Source organism: Aotus nancymaae, unplaced genomic scaffold, assembly GCF_030222135.1.
Source record: "Aotus nancymaae isolate 86718 unplaced genomic scaffold, 86718_ANA_hifiasm-v0.15.2.pri h1tg000021l, whole genome shotgun sequence".
Classification (NCBI taxonomy): Eukaryota; Metazoa; Chordata; class Mammalia; order Primates; family Aotidae; genus Aotus; species Aotus nancymaae.
The window spans coordinates 3,168,220-3,195,086 of NW_026988433.1; the positions used below are offsets into that span (position 1 = coordinate 3,168,220).

General features: G+C 50.7%; 1 protein-coding gene across 5 annotated transcripts; it reads right to left on the reverse strand.

Moving 5' to 3' along the window:
* Positions 1-3,806: 3,806 nt before the first annotated feature.
* On the reverse strand, positions 3,807-26,467 carry LOC135276239 (peroxisomal membrane protein 2-like). 5 transcript variants are annotated; one of them, XM_064379570.1, is made up of 6 exons: positions 26,346-26,467; positions 24,673-24,786; positions 22,770-22,892; positions 7,969-8,001; positions 7,065-7,149; positions 3,807-5,913 (listed from the first exon to the last, which is right to left on the reverse strand). In XM_064379570.1, exons 1-3 carry the CDS (start codon positions 26,465-26,467, stop codon positions 22,832-22,834), a joined length of 297 nt encoding a protein of 98 aa, XP_064235640.1. In that variant the 3' UTR covers positions 3,807-5,913; positions 7,065-7,149; positions 7,969-8,001; positions 22,770-22,831. The 5 variants fall into 5 exon arrangements, with proteins under 5 accessions (XP_064235640.1, XP_064235639.1, XP_064235642.1 ...); XM_064379569.1 differs by lacking the exon at positions 7,065-7,149; XM_064379571.1 differs by lacking the exons at positions 3,807-5,913; positions 7,065-7,149 and adding an exon at positions 7,156-7,260.
* Between the last annotated feature and the right edge of the window lie 400 nt (positions 26,468-26,867).

The window sequence follows — 26,867 nt, forward strand, 5'->3', positions numbered from 1 at the left end:
CTCGTGCCTCCCGGCGGCCTTTCCAGGCCTGAAGCTTCCTCTCTGGCCCCAGCCTCCCCAGGCCTGGCTCCTGCCTGCGCTAGGCCCCTCCGGGCCCAGCCTCCGCCTCTCAGTGGACCCTCCAGACCCAGCTCGTGGCCTCACCGTGGCCTCCGCTCAGCCCAGCTCCTGCCTCTGCAGCAGCGTGTTTCCACATTGCCCCCAGCCTCCCCGTGGCCGCCTTGGGCCAAACTGGTGCCTTCTGGTGGCCCCCTGGGCCCAGCGTTGGCCTTCTGGAATCCTCTGCGTGTCCAGAATATCTTCAGGTCAGCCTCTCGGGGCCCAGCTCCTCCTCCTGGCGGCGTCTAGGGACCCATCTTCCCGCTTTGCCTCGCAGCAACCTGTGTGGACTCGGCTCCTGCCCTGCTCCCGGCAGCCTTTGTAGGCCCAAAAGCTCAGGCCCTCAACTCAGGCTCTCCAGGCCCACTGGCTCATGCCTCACGCTGGCCTCTCCAGGCTTGGCTCCTGCCCTCCCAGGGTGTCTCCAGGCCCCAGACATTCCCAAGTCAGCTTCTGCCAGCCCAGCTCCTGCTGCCTCCTCCCGCTGGCCTCCAGAGGCCCAAGCATTGGGTCCTGAAGTCCACCTCTGCAAGCCCAGCTCCTGCCCTCCTGGCGGCCCCCTCAACATAGGCGCAATATGTCATCACATAGGCGCAATACGTTGTCACGTGGGCTCCTCCAGGACCAGCTTCTGTCTCCCAGCGGCCCCATGAGGCCCAGCTCCTGTGTCTCACCAGCCTTCCAGGAGGCCCAGCCTATGCCTCCCTACTGGCGGACTCCCCAGGCCAGGATCGTCCTCCTGGCCATGTCTATGGGCCCACATTTTGCCTCCCAGCAGCCTCTTTTGGCTCGTCTCCTGGCCAGTTACCGGCAGCCTTTCGTCTGTCGTCCCGAAGCTTCCTCAGGTGGGGCCTTCCGGGCGTCCCTTCTGCCTCCCGGTGGCCTCGACAGGCCCACCTACCTCCTGACAGCGGCTTCTCCAGGCCCAGCTCTGGCCTCCCCACAGCCTCCCCAGCATCAGCCACTGCCTGCCGGCGGCTTCCCCAGCCCAAGATCCTGCCTGCCTCCCGGCTGCGTCCACAAGCCCAGCGCCTCCCTCACACTGGCCGGTTGAGGCCCACCTCGTTCCTCTGGCAGACGTCTCTGGACCCAGCTCTCACCTGGTGCTGGCCTCGAGTCTGTGCCCAGGTCCTCCCTCGCACCAGCTTTTCTCAGCCCACCTCACCTCTCATGGACTCTCCCTCCCGGGCCAGCTCCTGCCTCCCGGTGGCCTCCCCAGGCCCAGCTCCTGCCTGCACTAGGCCCCTCCGGGCCCAGCGTCCGCCACTCAGTGGACCCTCCAGACCCAGCTTGTGGCCTCACTGTGACCTCTGCTCAGCCAAGGTCCTGCCTCTGTGGCAGCCTGTATCTACAGGCCTCGCCCCCGGCCTCCCCGTGGCCTCCTCAGTCCAAGCTGGTGCCTCCCGGCGGCCCTCCTGGGCCCAGCATTGGCCTTCTGGCATCCTCTCCATGTCCAGAACGTCTTCAGGTCAGCCTCTTGGGGCCCAGCTCCTCCTCCCAGTGGCATCTAGCGGCCCACCTTCCAGCCTGGCCTTGCAGCACCCTCTGTGGACTCGGCTCCTACCCAGCTCCCGGCAGCCTTTGTAGGACCGAAAGCTCAGGCCCTCGACTCAGGCTCTCCAGACCCACCTGGCTCATGTCTCAGGCTGGCCTGTCCAGGCTTGGCTACTGCTCTCCCAGAGCGCCTCCAGGCCCCAAACGTCCCCGAGTCGGCTTCTGCTGGTCCAGCTCTGGCCTCCTCCTGCTGGCCTCAGCAGACCCATGCATTGGGTCCTGAAGTTGGCCTCTCCAGGCCCAGCTCCTGCCCTCCTGGCATCTCCTCCACATGGGAGCAAAACGTCATCAGGTTGGGCCCTCCCGGGCCAGCTCCTGCCTCCCAAAGGCCCCCTGGGCCCTAGCTCCGGCCTCCTGTCAGCCTCTCCAGGAGGTCTAGCCTATGCCTCCCTAGGCCCACATCCTCCTCCTGGCCACATCTATGGGCCCATGTTTTGCCTCCCAGCAGCCTTTTTTTTTTTTTTTTTTTTTTTTTTGAGACGGAGTTTTGCTCTTGTTACCCAGGCTGGAGTGCAATGGCGTGATCGCGATTCACCACAACCTCTGCCTCCTGGGTTCAGGCATTCTCCTGCCTCAGCCTCCTGAGTAGCTGGGATTACAGGCACGTGCCATCATGCCCAGCAATTTTTTGTATTTTTTTTTTTTTTTGAGACGGAGTTTCGCTCTTGTTACCCAGGCTGGAGTGCAATGGCGCGATCTCAGCTCACCGCAACCTCCATCTCCTGGGTTCAGGCAATTCTCCTGCCTCAGCCTCCTGAGTAGCTGGGAATACAGGCACATGCCATCATGCCCAGCTAATTTTTTTTTTTTTTTTTCTTTTTGAGACGGAGTTTCGCTCTTGTTACCCAGGCTGGAGTGCAATGGCGCGATCTCGGCTCACCGCAACCTCCGTCTCCTGGGTTCAGGCAATTCTCCTGCCTCAGCCTCCTGAGTAGCTGGGATTATAGGCACGTGCCATCATGCCCAGCTAATTTTTTGTTTTCTGTTTTTTTTTTTTTTTTTTTTGAGACGTAGTTTCGCTCTTGTTACCCAGGCTGGAGTGCAATGGCATGATCTCAGCTCACCACAACCTCTGCCTCCTGGGTTCAGGCAATTCTTCTGCCTCAGCCTCCTGAGTAGCTGGGATTACAGACATGCGCCACCATGCCCAGCTAATTTTTTTGTATTTTTGGTAGAGACGGGGTTTCACCATGTTGACCAGGATGGTCTCAATCTCTTGACCTAGTGATCCACCTGCCTCAGCCTCCCAAAGTGCTGGGATTACAGGCGTGAGCCACCGCGCTCGGCCCCCAGGAGCCGAGCCAAAAGAGGCTGCTGGGAGGCAAAACATGGGCCCATAGACGCGGCCAGGAGGACGTTCCGGGCCTTGGGAGGCAGAGGCTGGACATCTTGGAGACGTCGACGGGAGGCAGGCGCTGGGCCCCAGGGAGCTGCTGGGTGGTAGAACCTGGCCCTGGAGGGGCCCACGCGATGACGTATTGCACCCATGTTGGGGGGGCCACCGGGAGGGTAAAAACTGTACCTGCAGAGGTGGACTTCAGGACCCAATGCTTGGGCCTCCCACGGCCAGCGGGACTGGGCCTCCGGGCCCAACTCTGGACCCCCCACAGCCTCCCCAGCACCAGCTGCTGTGTGCTGGCAGCTTCCCCTTGTCAAGATCCTGCCTGGCTGCCTGGCTGCATCCCAGCTGCGTCCACAGGCCCAGCACCTCCCTCACACTGGCCCGTTTGGGCCCAGCTCGTGCCTGTGGCAACCCCCCCGGACCCAGCTCTCGCCTTGCACTGGCCTTGAGTGTAGGCCCAGGTCCTCAGCCCAGCTCGCATATCACAGTCTCTCCCGGGCCAGCTCCTGCCTCCTGGCGGCCATTCCAGGCCCTAAGCTTCCTCTCCAGGCCTGGCCTCCACAGGCCCAGCTCCTGCCTGCACCAGGTCCTTGTGGGCCCAGCTCGTGGCATCACCATGGCCTCTGCTCAGGCCCAGCTACTGCCTCTGGGGCAGCCTTTATCCACAGGTCCCGTCCCCGGCCTCCCCATGGCCGCATCTGGCCAAGCTAGTGCCTCCCGGCGGCCCTCCCAATATAGACCCCATGGTTAAGCCATTTCAGTTTTTGGACTATACTCAACCGAACTCCACACAAATGACCACAAAGACATGTGCCAGGATAGTCATTGCAGCATTACTCAGGAGATCTGCACACTGAAAACAATTCAAGTGTGTCTCACCAGTGAAATGGATACACGTTAGTGTATTCACACAATGATAAGCAATACGTAATACAAATGAACGAATGAAGGTCACACCCAGTCACATGAATGAGTCTCCTAAATAAAGTCTCCAATATTGGACTCCATGAGGAAAATTGTTTATCCTTTTGAAATGATGGTTGTCTTTAGGGAGGATGAAGCCAGTGATCGGAGGAGGCTGCTGTGGCATTTTCTGGATGTCCCTAAATGTCTGTTTCCTGACATTGGCGGTGATTGCATATGTGTACCTCTGTGCACTTTGTGATAATTAAAGGCACAGTGCACTAATGATCTCTGTGTGCGTGTGTGTTTATTGTTCTAAGTTTTTGAGCACACGGTGATAATGGATTACACTATGTTCAAGCAAAAGATTTAAAGTGTAAACATATTATCCACCCCATAATTCTAAAAAAGTATTACAAATAATGGAAGGAAAAATTGCTTCCAAGCCATTTCTCTGTATCTTAGGACCACTTATTAAGTCCTCAAAGTTTTGCATTATTTACTATGAATTATGGAGTAATATTCTTCCAAAGTAAGTGTGGAGGAAAAGGAGATTCAGATAAAACCTCGTAAGTCATGAACCACATTATTTTGAAGTGGTAGTGGCAGCCGTAGTCTTATCTACGAAATCTGCGTTGCATCACTCTCCAGCCTATATTTTAATGGATGAGAGCAAAATTTAAAGTATATATTTTACCATAAGCAGAGGGTATCCATAATTATGAGTATTTAACATGTATTCATTTTCTGGAATGTTTGTCCCTTGAAATACTCAAATTCACAAAAATGATCTGTTAAAGCACTACCTGATGGGTAGAAAACACATTTTATTATTGATTCTGCGAAAGGCAAACATGTTTTTGTTAAAATTTGGCATCCAGGCCAGGTGCAGTGGCTCATGCCTGTAATTCTAGTGCTTTGAGAGGCCGAGGCGGGTGGATCACGAGGTCAGAAGTTCAAGATCAGCCTGGCCAAAACGGCGAAACCCCGTCTCCACTAAAAATACAAAAATTAGCTGTGTGCGGTGGCAGGCACCTATAATCCCAGTTACTGGCAAGGCTGAGGTAGGAGATTCTCTTGGACCCAGGGGGCAGAGGTTGCAGTGAGCTGAGATCACGCCATTGCAGTCCAGCCTGGGTGACAGAGTGAGACTCCGTCTCAAAAATAAAATAAAATAACTGACATCTAATGTATTGTTAAGGACTAAAAGGGTCTCTTTTTAGACCAGCAGGGCTGCTCATCGGGACACTGATGCAATGTGTCACCACCAATGTGAGTGATGGGGTCTCTGCAGCTGAGCCACAGGACTCAGATCATTTAGCCTGCGTGGATACAAATTTTCCATTATCCTGGAGCCAAAGTAGGGACAGGCATGCCCACTCTATTCTTTTCTATTATAGTTTAGTTATTGCAAAAAGAAAAAGATGACATTTATAGAAAAGATGACTCAGCAAAAATATGAAATGTTTTTCTAACAAGCTTTGACTTTTTCATTAGCCATAAGAAGGGCACACATATCAGCTATCTTAAGAATTTCATGCACAGAAGTTTAAAATTAATTGCTACTAAGAGTGCTTAAAACTAGTAAACATGATCTATGCAAATAACTTCACATTATACATAGAGATGGTTATTTTCATTTTCCAGAAACTCTGAAAAATCACAATAAAAATGTCAAACTGTGGTAGGAAAAGTTGGTATTTGGGAAGCTGGGAGAGGGTGTTTATGCTTAAATTCACTAACTTATGTACCTGTTTATTGTCTAAGTTACTTTGCTTACAGGCTTTCATATTCTAATTTACCTCCCCAGACTGTAAATCATTTCCTTGTGCTCATATCAGCTTCATCGTGTCTAATGGAGTTCCATTCTTAGCTTCATTCACCAACGTGCTTTGCGGCGATGGAGGATTGGTAACAAGAATTCCTCCCGATCCATTAGCAGCCACTCAAAGACCTCCTTCTCCAGTCAGTTGTTCCTCACTGTTCCATCACAAAGGGAGTCCTCCTTAGAACTGCTGTGAACACGGATCATTACACTTGGCTTTATTCATGCGGTGTAGGATAGAACAGAACTCTCAAACTGAACACTCACAACCTCTTCCCAACACATCCACATTAGAGAGGAGCCCACACCCTACAATTTGTGCAATGCTGTCCTGGTTTGAGAGTCCACCTGATGCTGAAGCAATGATGAATATCAACACTAGCACAGATGCTGAAATAGATGTGACTTTCTTTCAAAGCAGTCCGTTGTTTACACGTACTATGTACCCATGAAAATTAAAAATATAAAATTTGTAAAAAGCAACCACTTGGATTATTCTAAATGCCTAGGAATATACTTACAAAAGGAGAAGCCTAAGAGTTGAAGATGCATTCAAACTAACTACTAAACTAAGAATGTAAAAGAGAGCATTACATGATACCATTTTATGCCCATCAGGTGGGGATACTGAGCAGGATAGATTAACTCCAAGAGTTGGTAAGGATGTAACATAATGGGATCCCTGCCACTGCTGGGGGCAAAATAAATCTGGCTTAGCCATTCTAAAGAGCAAATTAGTGGAATCACATAAAATTGTGAATATATAGATATATATGTCCTTTCTCTGCAGTCCTGTGTGTGGTAAATAACCCAGGGTCATTCTCATGCTGGGCTGTGGGTAAGTAACTGTGCGTGTTAGCGGGAAGACGGAAGCAACTGAATTTTCCATCAATCAGGAGCGGGTGTGGACATGACCATAGGTGCTTACCGTGGAATGTCACGTAGCCACTAGAAGTAACAAACATAATACACATGTGACCACATAGATGCATTTTAAAAATAAATGCTGGGAAATCCAAGGTAAACTTTAAAGTACTGAGAAGACTAGTGATTTGAGACAATCGCATTTCTTTCTCTTTTCCTCTAGCAGTAAACCAACATCTTTGATAATTTTTGAATCAGGGGTGTGCATTTCTACCACATTAAAAAAATTAGAATCAGAGTAATTTCCATTTTCTCAATAATATACTGGAAGTTCCAAAATAGTAGATCAGCGCATTAAAATTCAAATGAAGATTGATGGCCGGTTTAGTATTTGAACATATGGGATGTTTAATCAAATATGGGGTAAGAATAAAGACATTTTCAGACATGAAAATCTAAGAAAGAAATGTCACATACCGAATCCCCAGCATAAAGCGCAGAACGCACTTCACCAAACAGAGAAAAAGAAGGACTCTGCATACGGGAAACAGGGGATCCAGCCCTGGAGAGGAAGGGGGATGCCGGGAAGATGGTGAAGGGTGAACCTGGGGAAGTGGCGCTCAGGCCTTAGGCACCCAGCCAGGCTGGGGCAGCTCAGCAGAGCAGGAGGCTCCTTCAGGAAGCAAACACAGACAGAGTAACAGATTGTTCCGACCATGTGAGCGCAAGCACCGATATCTAAGCAAATAAAAGCATAACACTTATTAGCTCAAGGGAAAGCAGAGAAAGTCAAGGAAGCAAAAGGTGTTTCAGCTTAGGGCTTGTATGTTCGTAAAAATTAGCAGAATACTGATAGAGAAAAATGTGTGTTAGAAGGACGCATGGCAAAACTACCAATTGACCCAACAATCCCATTATTGGGTATATGCCCAAAGGCTGTAAATCATTCTACCATAAAAACACATACACGCATATGTTCACCGCAGCACTATTCACAAGAGCAAAAACATGGAATTAAAGTCGATGTCCATCAACGGTAGACTGGATGAGGAAAACGTGGTACATATACACCATGGAATATGACAGGGACATAAAAAGCAAATGAGGGCATGTCCTTTGCAGTGACATAGATGGAGCTGGAAGCCATTATCCTAAACAAACTAACCCAGGAACAGAAAACTTAGTGCCACGTGTTCTCACTCATAAGTGGGAGCAAGACATTGAATACACATGGACACGAAGAAGGGAACAGTAGACACTAGGGCCTAACTGAGGGTGAAGGGAGGACGGTGAGGATGGAAATCTCTCCCTCTCGGGTACTAGGCTTATCACCTGGGGGATGAAATAATCTGTACACAAAGCCCCGTCACATGCAACTTACCTACATAACAAGCCTGCACATGGACCCCTGAACCTAAAATACAAGTTAAAGAAATGTATGTTAGAAAGATTGTTGGAATGAGGGACAGAAGGGGCTCACACAGGGAAGAGGGACGTGAAAGAAAGCTTAAGGCACATCAGCAATATTAGGGATATGACAGATGATTTTAGTAAATAGAAACAGAAATAAGATAAACATGCCATTTGACGATAAATACTAAAACTCAGCTAAATGTGTTGAAAACATCTCTGAAAAGAATAATAGGAGGAGTGGATGAACAGAATTTGCTCCTTTTTGTGATATGTTTTACAGATCTGTGGACCTGTTGATTCTTAAAAATGTGAAAAGTAATAACTTTGGTATAACTAAGAACAATGCAAAACAAATTTCAAAATAAGAACAGTGGCAAATAGAGAGTTAAATCTGTGGCTTGAAACACACACACACACACCCATGCATGCACACGCCAACACGGCGACTTTATAAGGATATTTGTCCTGTTCAAGCTACAGCCAACACCTGTGCCTTAGAAGACGGCAGGAGGAAGAATCTCGGATGGGGGAGGAAAAGGAAACACATTAATAGCGCAGATTCCTACGGATCACAGGAGAGATTGCACCAATAGACGAGAAGTGTGATTAAGTATTTGCACCTGAGCCAGCCCAACTCTCTCCCCCAGATAAAAGGCAGAAAGGAAAAGATAGCCAGCAAGATAGAAATAAAACTTACATACATTGTAGAAAGCAGCAGAGCTTCCGGGAAATGCTGGAGTGTCCTCCCACGCCCCAGCAGATTCTGCTTTGAGAAACCCTGGCCTACAAGGTAGCAGCAGGGATTTATTCTTTATTTACTTAGGCTGGAGTGCCGTGGTGTGATCTCAGCTCACTGCAACCTCTGCCTCCCAGGTTCAAGTGATTCACCTGCCTCAGCCTCCTGAGTAGCTGGGATTACAGGTGCCGGCCACCACTCCTGGCTAATTTTTGTATTTTTAGTAGAGACAGAGTTTCACCACGTTGGTCAGGCTGGTCTCAAACTCCTGACTTCAGGTGATCTGCCCGCCTCGGCCTCCCAAAGTGCTGGGATTACAGGTGTGAGCCACCGTGTCCAGCCCCACCACAGGGATTTTAACTGGAATTTGAAACCTTGACCTGTTGCGCATTGTCAGGTGACACTGGACGTCTGTTGGAACCTCCGTTTGCTCATCTGTAAATAAGACCCATCTCCCAGGACTGCCTTAAGAGTTAAATGAGACAACACAGTAGCTGGGCCTTGGGGACATTATGCTAAGTGAAAGAAGTCAGTCACAAAAAGACAGATACTGCAGGATCCCACATAGAAGGTAGCTAGTGCAATCACATTCACAGACAGAGAGGAGAAGGTACTTGCCCGGAGGTGGGCAGACTCGTGAAAATGAGACGTCGCTGTTAGCGTCATGGGTACAGAATTTCAGTTTTGCAAGGCGACAAAGTTCTAAAAATTTGTTGCACAGCAATGTGAATGTTGCCACCATGGAGCTGTAGACTTCAAAATGGTTACGATGGTAAATTTTATACTTACATATAACAGGAATGTGGGGAATATGACAGATTATTATGTTTAAAGAGCAAAAAGAGTTATACATCCTGTTTAAATATTTGGAAGTGTATTTATGTTATGTGTTTTGTTACTACAATTATTTTAATTTTAAAAAGATACAATACACAGAATTGGCTGGGTGCGGTGGCTCACACCTATAATCCCAGTACTTTGGGAGGCCGAGGTGGGTGGGTCACCTGAGATCAGGAGTTCAAGACCAGCCTGGCCAACATAGTGAAACTCCATCTCTACTAAAAATACAATAATTAGCACACACCTGTAATCCCAGCTACTCGGAGGCTGAGGCAGGAGAATCGCTGGCTGGAACCTGGGAGGCGGAGGTTGTGGTGAACCGAGATTATACCATTGCACTCCAGCCTCGGCAAAAGAATGAAAGAGAGAAAGAGAGAGAGAGAGAGAGAGAGAGAGAGAGAGAGAGAGAGAGAGAGAGAGAGAGAAAGAGAGAGAAGAAAAGACAATAAACAGAACAGATTTCAGCAAACACTGAAGAATTCATAACTGATTGCTTTTCCCATTATTACATTGTGCTCTATGAGGAACTCTATTTATAGTGAGTTTTAGGTTTTCCAAAACAGAAGTTAAGTCTTTTGAGAAAATCCGTTGTGTTTAATCTCTTTTCCACCTTTTCGCAGTCCCCTATGTATGAATGTTTAATTGTGATTGAATCTGGGCAACAAATTTAGATGGGAAAAATTTTTGCATTCTACCCATCTGACAAAGGGCTAATATCCAGAATCTACAAAGAATTAAAACAGATTAACAAGAAAAAAACAAGCCCATCCAAAGTGGGCAAAGGATATGAATAGACACTTTACAAAAGAAGACATCTATGAGGCCAACAAGCATATGAAAAAATGTTCATCATCACTGGTCATTAGAGAAATGCAAATCAAAACCACATTGAGATACCGTCTCACGACAGTTAGAATGGTGATCTTAAAAAATCTGGAGACAACAGATGCTGGAGGGGATGTAGAGAAATAGGAACACTTTTACACTGTTGGTGGGAGTGTAAATTAGTTCAACCATCGTGGAAGACAGTGTGGCGATTCCTCAAGGACCTAGAAATAGAAATATCATTTGACCCAGCCATCCCATTACTGAGTATATATCCAAAGAATTATAAATTGTTCTATCATAAAGACACATGCACACATATGTTCATTGCGGCACTGTTTACAATAGCAAAGACCTGGATCCAACCCAAATGTCCATCAACAAGAGACTGGATAAAGAAAATGTGGCACATACACACCATGGAATACTATGCAGCCATTAAAAACGATGAGTTCGTGCCCTTCATAGGGACATGGATGAATCTGGAAACCATCATTCTCAGCAAACTGACACAAGAACAGAAAATCAAGCACCGCATGGTATCACTCATAGGCAGGTGTTGAACAATTAGAACATGTGGACACAGGGAGGGGAGCCTCACACACTGTGGACAGCGGGTCAGTGGGGAGGGTGGGGAGGGGTAATGAGGGGAGAAATACCAGATATAGGTGATGGGGGATGAAGGCAGCAAACCACCTTGCCATGTGTGTACCTATGCAACAATCCTGCATGATCTGCACATGTACCCCAGAACCTAAACTACAATAAAAAAAAAAAAGAGAGAGAGAGAGAAATACAAAAATTATTTTAAAAAGAAAGGAAAATACTGTCTCTGAGCCCAGATTAATGGGATTGGTGTGGTGGGATTTCTGGTGGTAGAAAAGAAGCCCAGATTGAAGGAATATTTTAATATTCATGAGAAAAGGATTGCAAACTGAAATGAGTACAAGGGCTTTTCTTGGAATTAACAGTTCTCATAGTTGACCACTGATGCTGACTTGAGAAAGACACAGGCACAAGACAGACCCCACCTGACTATAAGGTGATCAGTAGGGCAAGCAAAGTGAGTTATCGCAGTGACAGCGTCTCAGGCTAGAGAGGAAAGGACGCGGTGAAGCAGGGTCGTGTATCTGGGGTAATGCCCAAGGTTTGGAGCCACACGCCAAGGAAATCGAGGGTGAGGACACACGCAAGGAGTGAGTTTAAGAGCAGAGGTTTAATAGGCAAAAGAAAGAGAAAAGAGAAAAGCTCTTTCTCCTGCAGGCAGAGGGGAGCTCTCCAGCGGGTGTTCCAGTTTCCTGGTGAAATGCACGGGGTTTCACAGATGATCTTGAAGAGGCAGTGTCTGATTTACATAGCGTCCAAAATTAGTTGGACCAGGGGTACCATTTACATAATGCACAAAGAAGCTGGCTGCCCCACCCTCGTCTTTCACTACGCAGATGATGTCTCTACCTGGCTGGTGCCATGTTGCCCGCTCCTTTGCTGTACACGTGGTTGACAAAGAAAAGAGAAGATGAAGGTCCATGTTGAACATGCCTGGCCCTCAAGTAGCCTTCTTCCTTCCTTCCTTCCTTCTCCTTTTCTTTCTTTCTTTTTTTTTTATTCACTGTCTTGCTTTGTCACCAGGCTGGAGTGCAGTGGCATGACCTCGGCTCACCACAACCTCCACCTCCTGGGTCCAAACTATGTTCCTGCCTCAGCCTCCTGAGTAGCTGGGATTATAGGCACTTGTCACCACGCTCAGCTAATTTTTGTATTTTTAGGAGAGATGGGTTTTCACCATGTTGGCTAGGATGATCTCAATCTCCTGACCTTGCGATCTGCCCCGCTCAGCCTCTCAAAGTGTTGGGATCACAGGCGTGAGCCACCGCGCCCAGCCCAGGTAGCCGTTTTCTATCGGCACAACTGCCGGCACTCACCCGTGCGGGCGTCCAGCTTGCTTATCTGTGTCCGCAGCTCCATTTTACAGGCTGCTCTTTGTTAGAAAAGAAATGATTTGGGGGAGCTGCTTTTTGTTAAAAGGGAAACTTTACTGAGGATTCTTACTCTCACTAACTTCCTAAATAATTTCTTTTTAGCTCCTGTAGGCAGTGGGGTGGGGGAACCAGCAGACCAGAGTCATTGGGTGCCTGAGGTGTGGGAAAGGGTCACCGCAGCCCAGCTGCCACCCCGGGGCCCCGCAGGAATGCAGCCTGGGGCACCAGAGCCTCAGATGCTCCGGGAGACAAAGGACGTCTGGATATTTATGCAAAATATTAAAAAATGTTAAAAGACTGATTTGAAACTGTTTAAAACACTTCCTGAGCATAACAAAATGTGCCACATGTCTGCAGAGCACACTTGGTACAAAGAGCTGTAACAGCTTTTTTGAAGTCACAGGTTACAAATGACCCGTTTGGCACCTGTGCCATTCAGATTGGATCTGAAGCCTAGAGAAGAGAAAAGACTTGTCCAAGGCCACTGTGAGCTGCTGAAAATAAGCGCATACATAGCCCCATGTTCTCAGTCCAGGATTCTCCCAAGGGAGAAGGGGCAGAGGTCTAGGATACACAAATAAGTCGATTCCTGTATGGAAGGGAGACCCTGACCTCATGTTCACAAAGTGGCTCAAGTGAGCACCCTTCAAGTTAAATGCATACACACCCCTTAGATTTATGGTGTGAATTCCAATGCATAACAATATCACACTGTATTTCATAAGGGTTAAAAGCATTATTTTTTAAAAATGTAAACTTTTAAAACACACTCCATTTTTACTATCCTTTTGGAGATTCACTCATTTTAAACAAAAAGTCCCATGCTGGGTTGTTTTTCAGGTTATTTTGACCTACTGTGAGTGACGAATAAACCTTTGATGCTTAACTTCTGTCATCTGTATAATGAAGATGGTGTAATTACTCCTAGTGTTTTGATGAGAGGTGTTGTGTTATTGTGAAACACGGCCATTGTCAAAACCCCTACATTTACTAAGAAGGAAATACTATTTTGTACATAAAAATTTTGATAATGTGCTCTCATCCAAAAAAAGAAAAATGAAAAATTGTTTTTCTCCAACAGTGTGAGCTAATGCATAAGACATAACTCTCATTGTTTTATTTTGGTAAAGGTATTATATTCACAAAAAGAAGGTCATAACTCAGTTCTATGTTCTTAAAAAAAATTAAGATCAATTGCTCATAATTGGTTTAAATGTTACCATTTGCCTAATGCATGATTTATTAAAAGGCCAAGACAGAAAAACACATTACCTCATTTGAAAAAAGCTTCAGGACGAATCTTTCCTGTAGCTTCAGATGATTTAAAAATCCATCTACTCTCCACGGGTGTGGAAACGGCCACAAGCTCCTCGGGACAGGAGAGGCCTTCATCAGTGTGGGCGGGGGCCTTCATCAGGGTGGGGTGGTGCCCGCTGCTTCTCGCCGGAGTCCCCTCCCCTCCGGTAGCTGGGTCCCTCCTCTAGGCCGCAGTCCCCTCCCCTCCGGTAGCTGGGTCCCTCCTCTAGGCCGCAGTCCCCGCCCCTCCGGTAGCTGGGTCCCTCCTCTCGGCCGCAGTCCCCGCCCCTCCGGTAGCTGGGTCCCTCCTCTCGGCCGCAGTCCCCTCCCCTCCGGTAGCTGGGTCCCTCCCGTGTGGCCCTGGCTCCCTCCGCTTTTCGTCTGCTGCTTACAATTCCTCCCCTGGGGGAGATGAGCGTGGGACGAGTGATAGGCCTGCCAGGAAAGAAGCTGCCTGCGGAGACCCCGGCTCCCCTCCTCCAGCTCTCCAGAGCCTCCCCTGCACCTCCCAACCAGCCGGCAGCCCCAGGTGGCGGCGGTGACCAGTTCCACAGTGACAGAGTGGCCTCGTTCAGCGACTTGGTAGGCTGACTGCAGTGGCCACAAAGCCCGGCCCTCCCCCTCCCTGCCTCTCCCTGCTCTGTCCACGTGGGTGGCCTCCAGCGTCACTGGCTTGGGGACCGGTGTTCCACTCAGTTCTGCTGAGCCACTTACGGCAATTCTGTGTCCCTTGATGGCGATGGCTTTAAAAGGGGGTAGTGGACCCGATTCCGGCCAGCAAGGTGGGAGGGAAGGTCGGCTGTGGGGCCCAGGGCTTTCCCGGCACAGAACGGATCCAAGGAGAACCCTCCGCTTGCCCTCGTCTCCCTCCAGGTTTTCATGCAAACTCTAATTTTTGGAAGCTCATGGCGTGGGGATTCCGAGAGCCTGGGGTGCTTGTCTGATTGGCCAGAAGACATCAAGCTGAAGCCCTCGGCCCCAGGAGCCCCAGGAACCCGTACACACAGGAGCCCGCCTGGAGTCCAAGTGGCCTGGCCTGCCGACCCCCATCCCCCTGGAGGTCTGGGCTTCCACCCAGAGAACGTGGGGCCCTGGGTTAAGGGAACTGGGAAACCACCGCAGGTTTAAACGGTATTTGTTTGGTGGCGGAACACGAAATAAAGTTGTTTGTCGGCGCCGTTCCTGCGTGTGCGGGTCAAGTGGCGTGAAAAGCTCTCAGGTCCTGCCGGGTTGTTCCTTTCCCTGGTCCCGACTCCTCAACCCCGGCCCAGCACCGCCCTCTCCTGCGGGACTGTCCCTCCATGGCCGGCGCGTTTCGCTTAGCCGTGTCCTCAGAGGGACTGCGTTCGAGCCTGGGTTTCCTTCCGGGGGATCAGCGCTCCCTGCGTGGACCGACCCCGCTGCTGAGCCGCTGCCGGGCGCTTGCTGTGTTGCCCCTCCTGGCTATTGTGAACAGTGCTACAACGGCGTCCAGATCTCTCTTTGACTCATTCTTTTGCGTCTGTACCCAGAAGTGGGATTGCCGGACCATCTCTGCACATTTTAAAGTTGGGAAATGACATGATCCGATTTAAGCTTTTTTTTTTTTTTTTTTGAGACGGAGTTTCGCTCTTGTTACCCAGGCTGGAGTGCAATGGCGCGATCTCGGCTCACCGCAACCTCCGCCTCCTGGGTTCAGGCAATTCTCCTGCCTCAGCCTCCTGAGTAGCTGGGATTACAGACACGCGCCACCATGCCCAGCTAATTTTTTGTATTTTTAGTAGAGTCGGGGTTTCACCCCTTTGACTAGGATGGTCTCGATCTCTTGACCTCGTGATCCACCCGCCTCGGCCTCCCAAAGTGCTGGAATTACAGGCGTGAGCCACCGCGCCCGGCCCCCTCATTTAAGCTTTTTAAAAATCACGCTGGGCGCATTGGCTCACACCTGTAATCCCAGCACTTTGGGAGGCCGAGGCGGGTGGATCATGAGGTTAAGAGTTCGAGACCATCCTGGTTAACATGGTGAAACCTCGTCTCTACTAAAGATACAAAAAATTAGCCAGGCGAGGTGGCACATGCCTGTAATCCCAGCTACTCGGCAGGCTGAAGCACAGAATTGCTTAAACCCGGGAGGAGGAAGTTGCAGTGAGCCGAGATCGAGCCACTGCACTCCAGCCTGGGCAGCAGAGCAAGACTCCATCTCAGACACACACAAAAAAGAAAAAATCACTTAGGGCCAGACATGGTGGCTCACGAATGTAATCCCTACACTTTGGGAGGCTGGGGCGGGTGGATCACCTAAGGTCAGAAGTTCGAGACCAGCCTGGCCATCATGGTGAAACCTGGGTTCCACTAAAAATACAAAATTAGCCAGGTGTGGTGACTGGAGCCTGTGATACTAGAGACTCAGGAGGCTGAGGCAGGAGAATCGCTTGAACCTAGGAGGTGGAGATTGCAGTGAGCTGAGACTGTACCACTGCACTCCAGTCTGGGCAACAGAGTGAGACTCTGTCTCAAAAAGAAAAAAATTAGCTGGGCATGGTGGCAGGCACCTCTAGTCCCAGCTGCTCTGGAGGCTGAGGCTAGAGGATCACCTTAGCCCAGAAGGTGAAAGCTGCAGTGAGCCATGATCGCACCACTGCACTCTAGCTTGGGCAACAGTGTAAAACCCTGTCTCAAAAAATGAAAATCACTTAGAGTTTGAAGACTGAGTTGGTATAAAATTAGCCAGGCATGGTAGCATATGCTTGTAATCCCAGCTACTCAGGAAGCTGAGGCAGGTGAATCGCTTGAAACCAGGAGGTAGAGGCTGCAGTGAGCCGAGATCGTGCCACTGCGCTCCAACCTGGGCAACAGAGCGAGACACTGTCTCAAAAAGTAAAATTTAAAATGTTTTACAAAATGTATTTTTTTTAGAGACAGGGTGTTGTTACTCTCCTGTCCAGGCTGGAGTGCAGTGGTGCAATCACAGCTCACTGAAGCCTCCAATTCCTGGGCTCAAGTGATTACCCTGCCTCAGTCTCTGGAGTAACTGGAACTACAGGTGTGTGCCACCACACTTGTGCACAAGTGCGGCCCACAATAAGCTTCCAAAGAATGTCTTAGTGGCATTGATTTTTAAAAACAAATGAACTGGGCCAGGCACGGTAGCTGATGCCTGTAATCGCAGCACTTTGGGAGGCCAAGGCGGGTGGATCATGAGGTCAGGAGATCGAGACTATCCTGGCCAACATGGTGAAACCCCATCTCTACTAAAAATACAAAAATTAGCTGGGTGTGGTGGCACGCACCTATAGTCCCAGCCACAGGGTGAGCAGAGTCACGCCACCGCACTCTAGCCTGGTGACAGAGTGAGACTCTGTCTGAAAAATAAATGAACCATCAAGCATCAAGAGACATTTAAGGAAAACCTAATCAAGAAGACAGAGCCAGGCATAGTGGCACACCCCACAGTCCCAGCTACTGGGGAGGCTGAGGTGAGAACGGCTCGAGCCCAGGACTTGCGAGCTGTACTGTGCTTTGCTCATTGGGTACCCACAAGAAGTTCAGCACCACTACAGTGACCTGGGAGAAGCAGAGCACTAGGGTTAGGGTTAGCGTGGAAACGGAGCAGGTCACAACTCCCATGCTGGTTAGTGAGAGCTGTGAATAGCTACCGCACTTCAGCCTGGGTAACACAGCAAGATCCTTTCTCTAAAAAGGAAGAGATCAAAATGAATAAATAAATAAATAAAAACCTAACTCAGAAAATAGAAACAGCATATGAGATACAAGAAGACTTCCAAACTTATGTAACTAAGATTTTTTTTTTTTTTTGAGACGGAGTTTCGCTCTTGTTACCCAGGCTGGAGTGCAATGGCGCGATCTCGGCTCACCGCACCCTCTGCCTCCTGGGTTCAAGCAATTCTCTTGCCTCAGCCTCCCGAGTAGCTGGGACTACAGGTGTGCGCCACCATGCCCAGCTAGTTTTTTGTATTTTTTAGTAGAGACGGGGTTTCACCATGTTGACCAGGTTGGTCTCGATCTCTTGACCTCGTGATCCATCTGCCTCGGCCTCCCAAAGTGCTGGGAGTATAGGCGTGAGCCACCATGCCCGGCCGATTTTTTTTTTTTAAAGACAGAGTCTCGCTCTGTCGCCTGGCTGGAGTACAGTGGTGCCATCTCTGCTCACTGCAACCTCTGCCTCCCGGGTTCAAGTGATTCTCCTGCCTCAGCCTCCCAAGTAGCTGGGATTATAGGCACGTGCCACCATGCCTGGCTAATTTTTTTATTTTAGTAGAGAGGGGTTTTCACCATGTTGGCCAGGATGGTCTCAATCTCTTGACCTTGTGATCCACCTGTCTCAGCCTCCCAAAGTGCTGGGATTACAGGTGTGAGCCACCACACCCGATCTGTAACTAAGATCTTAAAGGGTAATTGTACTTATGAAACAAGAATGGAATACTATCAAGGAGGAGTTGGCTGGGCACAGTGGCTCACACCTGTAATCTCAGCACTTTGGGAGGCTGAGTCAGGTGGATTACCTCAGGTCAGGATTTGGAGACCAGACTGGCCAACGTGGTGAAACCCTGTCTCTAATAAAAATACAAAAATCAGCTGGGCATGGTGGTACATGCCTGTAATTCCAGCTACTCAGGAGGCTGAGGCAGAATTGCTTGAACTGAGACCCAGGAGGTGAGGTTGCAGTGAGCCAAGATCACACCACTGCACTTCAGCTTGGGCTACAGAGACTCCGTCTAAAAAAAAAAAATTAGCTGGGGGTGGTGGTAAGCACCTGAAGTCCCAGCTACTTGGGAGGCTGAGGCAGGAGAATCACTTGAACCTGGGAGGCAGAGGTTGCAGTGAGCAGAGATGGCACCACTGCACTCCAGCAAAAGAACACAGAAAAAAACATCAGCTGAAAGGCTGGGATATAAAACTGAGATTAGGGCGGGTGCAATGGCTCACTCCTGTAGTCACAGCACTTTGAGGGCCAAGGTGGGCAGATCACATGAGGTCAGGAGTTCAAGACCTGCCTAGCAAACATGGTGAAACCCCATCTCTACTAAAATACAAGCTTGGTTGTAGTGGTGTGTGCAGTGTGTTTGGTGTGTGGTGTGTGCAATGTGTTTGGTGTGTGGTGTGTGCAGTGTGTTTGGTGTGGTGTGTACAGTGTATTTGGGGTGTGTGTGGTGTGTGCAGTGTGTTTGTTGTATGGTGTGTGCAGTGCATTTGGGGTATGCGTGGTGTGTGCAGTGTATTTGGTGTGTGTGTGGTGTGTACTGTGTTTGGTGTGTGTGGTGTGTGCAGTGTGTTTGGTGTGTGTGTGGTGTGTGCAGTGTGTTTGGTGTGTGTGGTGTATGCAGTGTGTTTGGCGTGTGTGTGGTATGTGCAGTGTATTTGGTGTGTGGTGTGTACAGTGTTTGGTGTGTGCGTGGTGTGTGCAGTGTGCAGCTTGTACAGTGTATTTGGGGTGTGTGTGGTGTGTGCAGTGTGTTTGGGTATGCGTGGTGTGCACAGTGTATTTGGTGTGTGTGCGGTGTGTACAGTGTGTTTGGTGTGTGTGTGGTGTGTGCAGTGTGTTTGGTGTGTGGCGTGTGCAGTGTGATTGGTGTGTGGTGTGTGCACTGTTTGATGTGTGTGGTGTGTGCAATGTGGTGTGTGGTGTGTGCAGTGTGTACAGTGTATTTGGGGTCTGTGTGGTGTGTGCAGTGTGTTTGTATTGCAGTGTGTACAGTGTGTTTGGTGTGTGGTGCGTGCAGTGTATTTGGTGTGTGTGTGGTGCGTACAGTGTGTTTGGGGTATGTGTGGTGCGTGCAGTGTATTTGGTGTGTGTGTGGTGTGTACAGTGTGTTTGGTGTGTGTGTGTGGTGTGTGCAGTGTGTTTGGTGTGTGTGTGGTGTGTGCAGTGTGTTTGGTGTGTGGTGTGTTTGGTTTGTGTGGTGTATGCAGTGTGTTTGGTGTGTGGTGTGTGCAGTGTTTGGTGTGTGTGTGTGGTGTGTGCAATGTGTTTGGTGTGTGGTGTTTGGTGTGTGTGTGCAGTGTGTTTGGTGTGTGGTGTGTGCAGTGTGTTTGGTGTGTGGTGTGTGCAGTGTGGTGTGTGTGGTGTGTGCAATGTGTTTGGTGTGTGGTGTGTGCAGTGTTTGGTGTGTGTGGTGTGTGCAATGTGTTTGGTGTGTGGTATGTGCAGTGTGGTGTGTGCAATGTGTTTGGTGTGTGGTGTGTGCAGTGTGTTTGGTGTGTGGTGTGTGCAACGTGTTTGGTGTGTGGTGTGTGCAGTGTGTTTGGTGTGTGTGGTGTGCAGTGGGTACAGTGTATTTGGGGTTTGTGTGGTGTGTGCAATGTGTTTGGTGTGTGGTGTGTGTGGTGTGTGCAATGTGTTTGTTGTGTGGTGTGTGCAGTGTGGTGTGTGTGGTGTGTGCAATGTGTTTGTTGTGTGGTGTGTGCAGTGTGGTGTGTGTGGTGTGTGCAATGTGTTTGGTGTGTGGTGTGTGCAGTGTTTGTTGTGCGGTGTGTACAGTATGTTTGGTGTGTGTGGTGTGCAGTGTGTACAGTGTATTTGGGGTATGTGTGCTGTGTGCAGTGTGTGGTGTGTGCATTTTATGTGGTGTGTGCAGTGTGTGGTATGTCTGTGGTATGTGTAGTGTGTTTGGTGTGTGTGTGTGCAGTGTTTGGTGTGTGTGTGAATTGTAGTGTTTGGTGTGTGTGGTGTGTGCAATGTGTTTGGTGTGTGGTGTGTGCAATGTGTTTGGTGTGTGGTGTGTGCAGTGTGTTTGTTGTGCGGTGTGTACAGTGTGTTTGGTGTGTGTGGTGTGCAGTGTGTACAGTGTATTTGGGGTATGTGTGCTGTGTGCAGTGTGTGGTGTGTGCATTTTATGTGGTGTGTGCAGTGTGTGGTATGTCTGTGGTATGTGTAGTGTGTTTGGTGTGTGTGTGTGCAGTGTTTGGTGTGTGTGTGAATTGTAGTGTTTGGTGTGTGTGGTGTGTTTGGGGTGTGTGTGTGAGGTATGTACAGTGTGGTGTGTTTCGTGTGTGCGGTGTTTGGTGTGTGGTGTGTGTTTAGTGTGTGGTGTGTGCAGTTTGGTGTGTGTGTGTGGTGTGTACAGTGTTTGGTGTGTGTGTGGTGTGTGCAGTGTTTGGTGTGTGTGTGGTGTGTACAGTGGTGTGTGTGTGGTGTGCGCAGTGTGTTTGGTGTGTGCGGTGTAATTGGTGTGTGTGGTGTGTGCAGTTTGCTGTGTGCGTGTGCAATGTACGGTGTGTTTGGTGTGTGTGTGTGCAATGTACAGTGTGGTGTGTGCAGTGTGTCTGGTATGTGTGTGGTATGTGCAGTGTTTGGTGTGTGTGTGTGTGCAGTGTGTTTCCTATGTGCAGAGTGTGTGTGTGTGTGGTGTGCAGTGTGCACACACTGGGCCGCCTCCCTCGTGGGTCACCCTGGTCCTCTCCTCCCTCCTGGGCAGGGCTCGGAGCCGGTGCTTACACAGGAAGGCTCTTAGTAGCTGAGGTGCCGCCCCTGCAGGCCTGTCCAGGTCCTCCCTAGTGGCAGCTTGGGCTGGCCCGGCACCCACCTTTCCCAGAAGGGCCACCTGCCCTGTGCCTGGACTGTTCACACCAACCACATAGGCTCCACACAGCTGCTCTCCTGGGGGTCTGAAGCTTTGGTGCAGCAGGCAGATGCTATGCTCACCCACCCTGATGGGTTGCACGCCTTGTAGGGGAGGGAAGCATGTGGCTCCTGCAGGCTCTGCGAGGCCTCCTCCTGCAGCACCTGGGGGTGTCCTGCCACGCTGCAGGGGGTGCTGAGCCCCATCCTCTCAGCATGGGAGTGGTCCTGGGGACCCCGGTTTTGCATAAAGACAGCTGATCCCAGTGGCAGAGCCTGGGGCTCTGGCCTTCGCTCCACCAGCCCAGAGCCAAGCCCTGTTCCGACACCTTTGACTCAGCCCCCACAGCAGATCCTTCATGCACAGGAGAGCAGAAAGGCTGTTTCCCCAGAAGGCCTTCACTCCGTACCTGGACAGGCTCATCCCTCACCCGGATGTGGCTGCCACGGCTGCTGTGAGGCAGCCCTTCCAAGGACCCATGACTACACAGCGCCTGCCTTCGGCCTCAGCTATAATTCATGAGCCCAAGGACCAGGAATGTTTTGTTTCTTTCTAACATCTTATTTATTTTTTTGAGACAGGTTCTTACTCTGTTGTCCAGGCTGGAGTGCAGTGGTGCGATCTCGGTTCACTGCAACCTCCATCTCCTGCGTTCAAGTGATTCTTGTGCCTCAGCCACCTGAGTAGCTGGGACTACAAGTGTACACCCACCCAGCTAATTTTTGTATTTTTTTTTTCTGAGACAGAGTCTTGCTCTGTTGCCCAGGCTGGAGTGCAGTGGCTCAATCTCGGCTCACTGCAACCTCCACCTCCTGGGTTCAAGTGATTCTCCTGCCTCAGCCCCCTAAGTAGCTGGAATTACAGGCACCCACCACCACACCCAGCTAACTTTCTGTATTTTTAGTAGAGATGGGGTTTCACTGTGTTAGCCAGGGTCTCGATCTCTTGACCTCGTGATCTGCCCGCCTTGGCCTTCCATAGTGATGGGATTACAGGTGTGAACCACTGCACACGGCCCTTTCATTTCCCCCCCAAGGATAACTAGAGTTTATTTGGGCCAAGTTTGAGGACTGCAACCCAGGAGCATAGATTCACGTTGCCTGACTGTACACTCCTGGGACTGGGAATGTTTAAAGGCTAGAAAAGCCAAGGGCAGCCCTGCCATGGGGGCTTTTAATGAGAATTTGCTGAATGAACGGAAGAGGCAAAGACGACCACTTGGGACACCCTTGTGTGTTGCTTCCTGAATCCAGAACTATCAATGTTTCAGGGTCATGGGCAAAGCCCAAGGGCATTTGAGGAGTATAGACACAGGTGAAAGCAAGTCTGGAGGAAAACTACAGAAGAAAAGAAAGAAAGAGAGAAAGAAAAAGAAAGGGAGGGAGAGAGGAAGGGAGAGAAAGAGAGAGAAAGAAAAAGGAAAGAGGGAAGGGAAGGGGAAGGGAGGGAGGGAAGGAGGGAGGAAGGAAGGAAGGAGGGAGGGAGGGCTGAGAGAAAGTAATGTTTGGCAGGAGCTGAGCCCCGTGGCCCTCACCTGCAGAGGGACGTAGTTGATGTTGATGAACTGCACTGGCGTCCACACCCTCCAGTTCATCTTCAGGGCTGGCCAGAAGCCTCCCCCCCCCATCTTGGTGGCGAAGGCTGAGGCGTCTTTCCACTGCAAAGGAGGAAAGGTAGGTGGTGAACAATCTCACTGCCCATCAGAACTGAATTCCAGGCACCGAAACCCTAACACGATGATATTTGAACTGCTATTTGACTTCGTTCTGTTTATATGCAGACAGCACGTGCGTGTACTCAGCGTTGCAGCTTTCAGGAGCCAACCAGTGAGATGGAAAAGAATCCGTGAGATGCCAGGCAGCAGCCTGCTCACGCTGGCAGTGATGTCCCAGCCCATCATTCCTTGCGGATGACCAGAGGAGGTGATTCCCAAGGCTGGCCCTGGGCACCAGAACTGCTATCAGAGCTACGCTGTCAGTTCTTCCCAAATAACTGCCAAAGTTGATGTCTTTCTGATCAAAACTTGTTAGGAGTTATAAAAAAAAAAAAGGACCCCAGTAAGTTGATTCTAAATGTGAGCTGGTGCATTAAAGACCTGAACCCAAGACCTGAAACCATAAAGATCCTAGGAGCAACTCCTCTAGACGTCGGCCGAGAAAAAGAATTTGTGACCAACTCCTCAAAAGCAAACGCAGCGAAACCGAACATAGACAAACGGGACTCATTAAACAAAGAAGCTTCTGCACAGCAAAAGAAACAATCAGCAGGCCGGGCGCAGTGGCTCACGCCTGTAATCCCAGCACTTTGGGAGGCCGAGGCAGGTGGATCACGAGGTCAAGAGATCGAGACCAGCCTGGCCAACATGGTGAAAACCCGAATCTACTAAAAATACAACAATTAGCCGGACATGGTGGTGTGCGCCTGTACTCCCAGCTACTAGGGAGGCTGAGGCTGAGAAGGCAGAGGTTGCAGTGAGCCGAGATCGCGCCACTGCACTCCAACCTGGGCAACAGAGAGAGATTCTGTCTCAAGAAAAAAAAAAATCACTCTAGTTGCAAAATACTTCAAATAATCCATCTATGACACTATTGCTGGCCAAGATCTCAGGGTGGATGAAGGTAAACTCTTGAGTCACTGTGCTTTTGCAATTCATTTTTTTTTTCTAGTTTTTTTAAATCTCTTTTTTGTTTTTTTTATTTTATTTTATTTTTAATTAATTTTTTTTTATTTTTTTCTTCTTTTTTTGTGCTTTTGCAATTCAGACAGTGGTTCAGAAATGACACTTTTCAGGATACCTAAGCATTTCTTTTCTGGATATTTACACTATGAAAATAACAACAGAAACTAACTGGTCACATTGAGTCAGTTTTCCTCTTCCATGAGCCCGGTCTAGGATGCTCCCAGGGTTTTTTGAATCCTGAAGTCTGATTTTAGGTTTGGATGAGTTACTTGCACTCAGGTCTGCCCCTCAGCTCAATTAAGACAACCACCCCTATCCATGGAATTAAAAAGAAACATGATAAAACCACATATGGGAGGCTGAGGCGGGTGGATCACTTGAGGTCAGGAGCTCGAGACCAGCCTGGCCAACATGGTATAACCCCATTTCTACTAAAAGTACAAAAATTAGCTGGGTCTGGTGGCACGTGCCTGTAATCCCAGCTATTCAGGAGGCTGAGGCAGGAGAATCACTTGAACCCGAGAGGCAGAGGTTGCTGTGCGCCTGAGTGATAGAGTGAGACTCTGTCTCCAAAACAAGAAGAAAACCACGTGTGTGTGTACACAAACTGTATGAACTGTTTGAACTTTTCCCCATGATAATTACTGCAATGTTTAAAAAAAAGTTGTATTTCCAAATCAGAGTGGTCCAACCACTCGGTTTTGGTGCCCAAAAACGGAGCGGCTACAGGATAAACCGACCCTTGTACAGCACTCACCCATAAACAGCATATCTCAGAGGCCCGCTGACATCGAGACTTCGAGAGTTTTCTTTTTTCCGCTTCTTCTCAATCATCTGGGCCAGAAAGTTCCCAAGGGCTGACAAAATGCCACTGTGGAGAGGGAGGTCATCAGAAAACAGGAGTGACCAGCAGGAGGGTGTCCCTTTCCCACAGGAGAATGAGCAGGGCCGCTCTGAGGCCATGCAGCAGATGGGCGGGCAGGCATCCTTGTTAAAGCGGCTGTAATGTTTAGTTCCTGTATCAAAAGGTGGAGACGGTGGACTCACACACACAGGCAAGGACAAGCGGTTGGTGGACTGTATCAGTGTCAACGTCCTGGCTGTGACGTTGTACCATAATTTTGAAGTTTGGGAGTAGGGAAACTGTGTGGTTATGAAAGGGCAACAGGACAGCCCTATCGTGACACTGTTCTGTATTTTGACTGTGGTAGTCAACACACGAACCTACAGATGTGGTAAAACTGCACAGAGCAGATACAACTACAAGAAGAATGGAGAAATCTGCATACGATCTGTGGACCATGTCCCCGCCAACGCCCTGGCTGTGATCCTGCACTAGTTTCACAGAATGTGACCAATGGGGGAACCTGGGACGCCGTACAAGGGATCTCTCCAGATTAGTCTTGTAACTGCTTGTGAATCTACAATTACCACAATAAAAATGTCCACAAAAAGGTGGAACAGGCCCAGTAGCTCCCTCCAGGGCTTGGTTTGTATTTGCCTTCGGAGAAGCTTTCTGGACGTTAAAATCCAAAATTCCTAGCACTGACCTAGACACGTGGATCCCTGGCGATTCCCTTCACACCTCCTGCCCCTTACTCAGGGTTCACGTTCTCCACACGCTCTCCCCTCCCTCGGGACTGAGTCCAGTCTACGCCCCTCCCTCCAAAATCTAACAGGACCTTTGCCCAGCTGTTCCCTGTGCCAGGAGAGCCTATGCTCGGCTTCTTTACACAGCCTGTTCAATGTCACCTTCTCAAAAAACACCTCCCCTGGCCACGTCTCCACCCGGCCCGGCACACCCGCGCCCCGCACACCCGCGTCTCCATCTCGCGCCCCGCAGACCCGCGCCCCCCGCCGCGTCTCCACCTGCGCCCTGCACACCCGCGCCCCGCACACCCGCGTCTCCACCCGCGCCCCGCACACCCGCGTCTCCACCCACGCCCCGCACACCCGCGTCTCCACCTCGCGCCCCGCACACCCGCGCCCCCGGCCGCGTCTCCACCTCGCGCCCCGCACACCCGCGCCCCCGGCCGCGTCTCCACCCGCGCCCCGCACACCCGCGTCTCCACCTCGCGCCTCGCACACCCGCGCCCCCGGCCGCGTCTGCACCTCGCACCCCGCACACCCGCGCCCCTGGCCGCGTCATCCCCGGGCGCGCGGGGCCCCTCTCAGGTCCTCCGGTGAACTGAGCGCCGAGCCCCGGGGTCCCGGCGGGCCCTCCCCGCGCTGGGAGGGCTGGATCGGCGAGGCGCCTCACAGTCGCTGAATGCGGTCGCGGGCGACGCCGCGGGAAGTTCAGAGCCAGGTCGGAGGGCGCCCGCTGCGGCGGGTTCAGACCCCGGCGCGCCCCCGTCCAGGCCCCGCGCCGCTGCAGCCACCTGCGCCCGGGGCGGCGTCGGATTCCCGCGCAGGCCGCGCCCCGCTCACCTGGTGGCCGCCTTGGTGAGCACCGGGTAGAGCCGCAGGAGGAGCAGGTACCGGACGAGCGCCCGCCGCGGGAGCGCCCCAAGCCCGGCTTCGGCCCGCAGCCTGGACGCCGCCGGCGCCATCGCCTCCCCAGCGCCGCGCCGTACCTCGGGCGGGCGGGGGGCGGGGCGCGGGGCGGCCTGACATTTCCGGCCCCACCACGGCCCGCAGCACCGCCCGGTCCCGACACCACGGTGCGTCCCGCACGCCTCCGCACACTTTTCCCCGGTCCCTGCCGGCCACCTCCCCCGCCGGGCGCCGGCTCCCATTGGAGCGCTGCAGGGGGCGGGCGAGGGGCGGGGCGCGCCTCTTGATTGACGGCGCGCGCCTCTTGATTGACGGCGCGCGCCTCTTGATTGACGGCGCGCGCCTCTTGATTGACGGCGCGCGCCTCTTGATTGACGGCGCGCGCCTCTTGATTGACGGCGCGCGCCTCTTGATTGACGGCGCGCGCCTCTTGATTGACGGCGCGCGCCTCTTGAT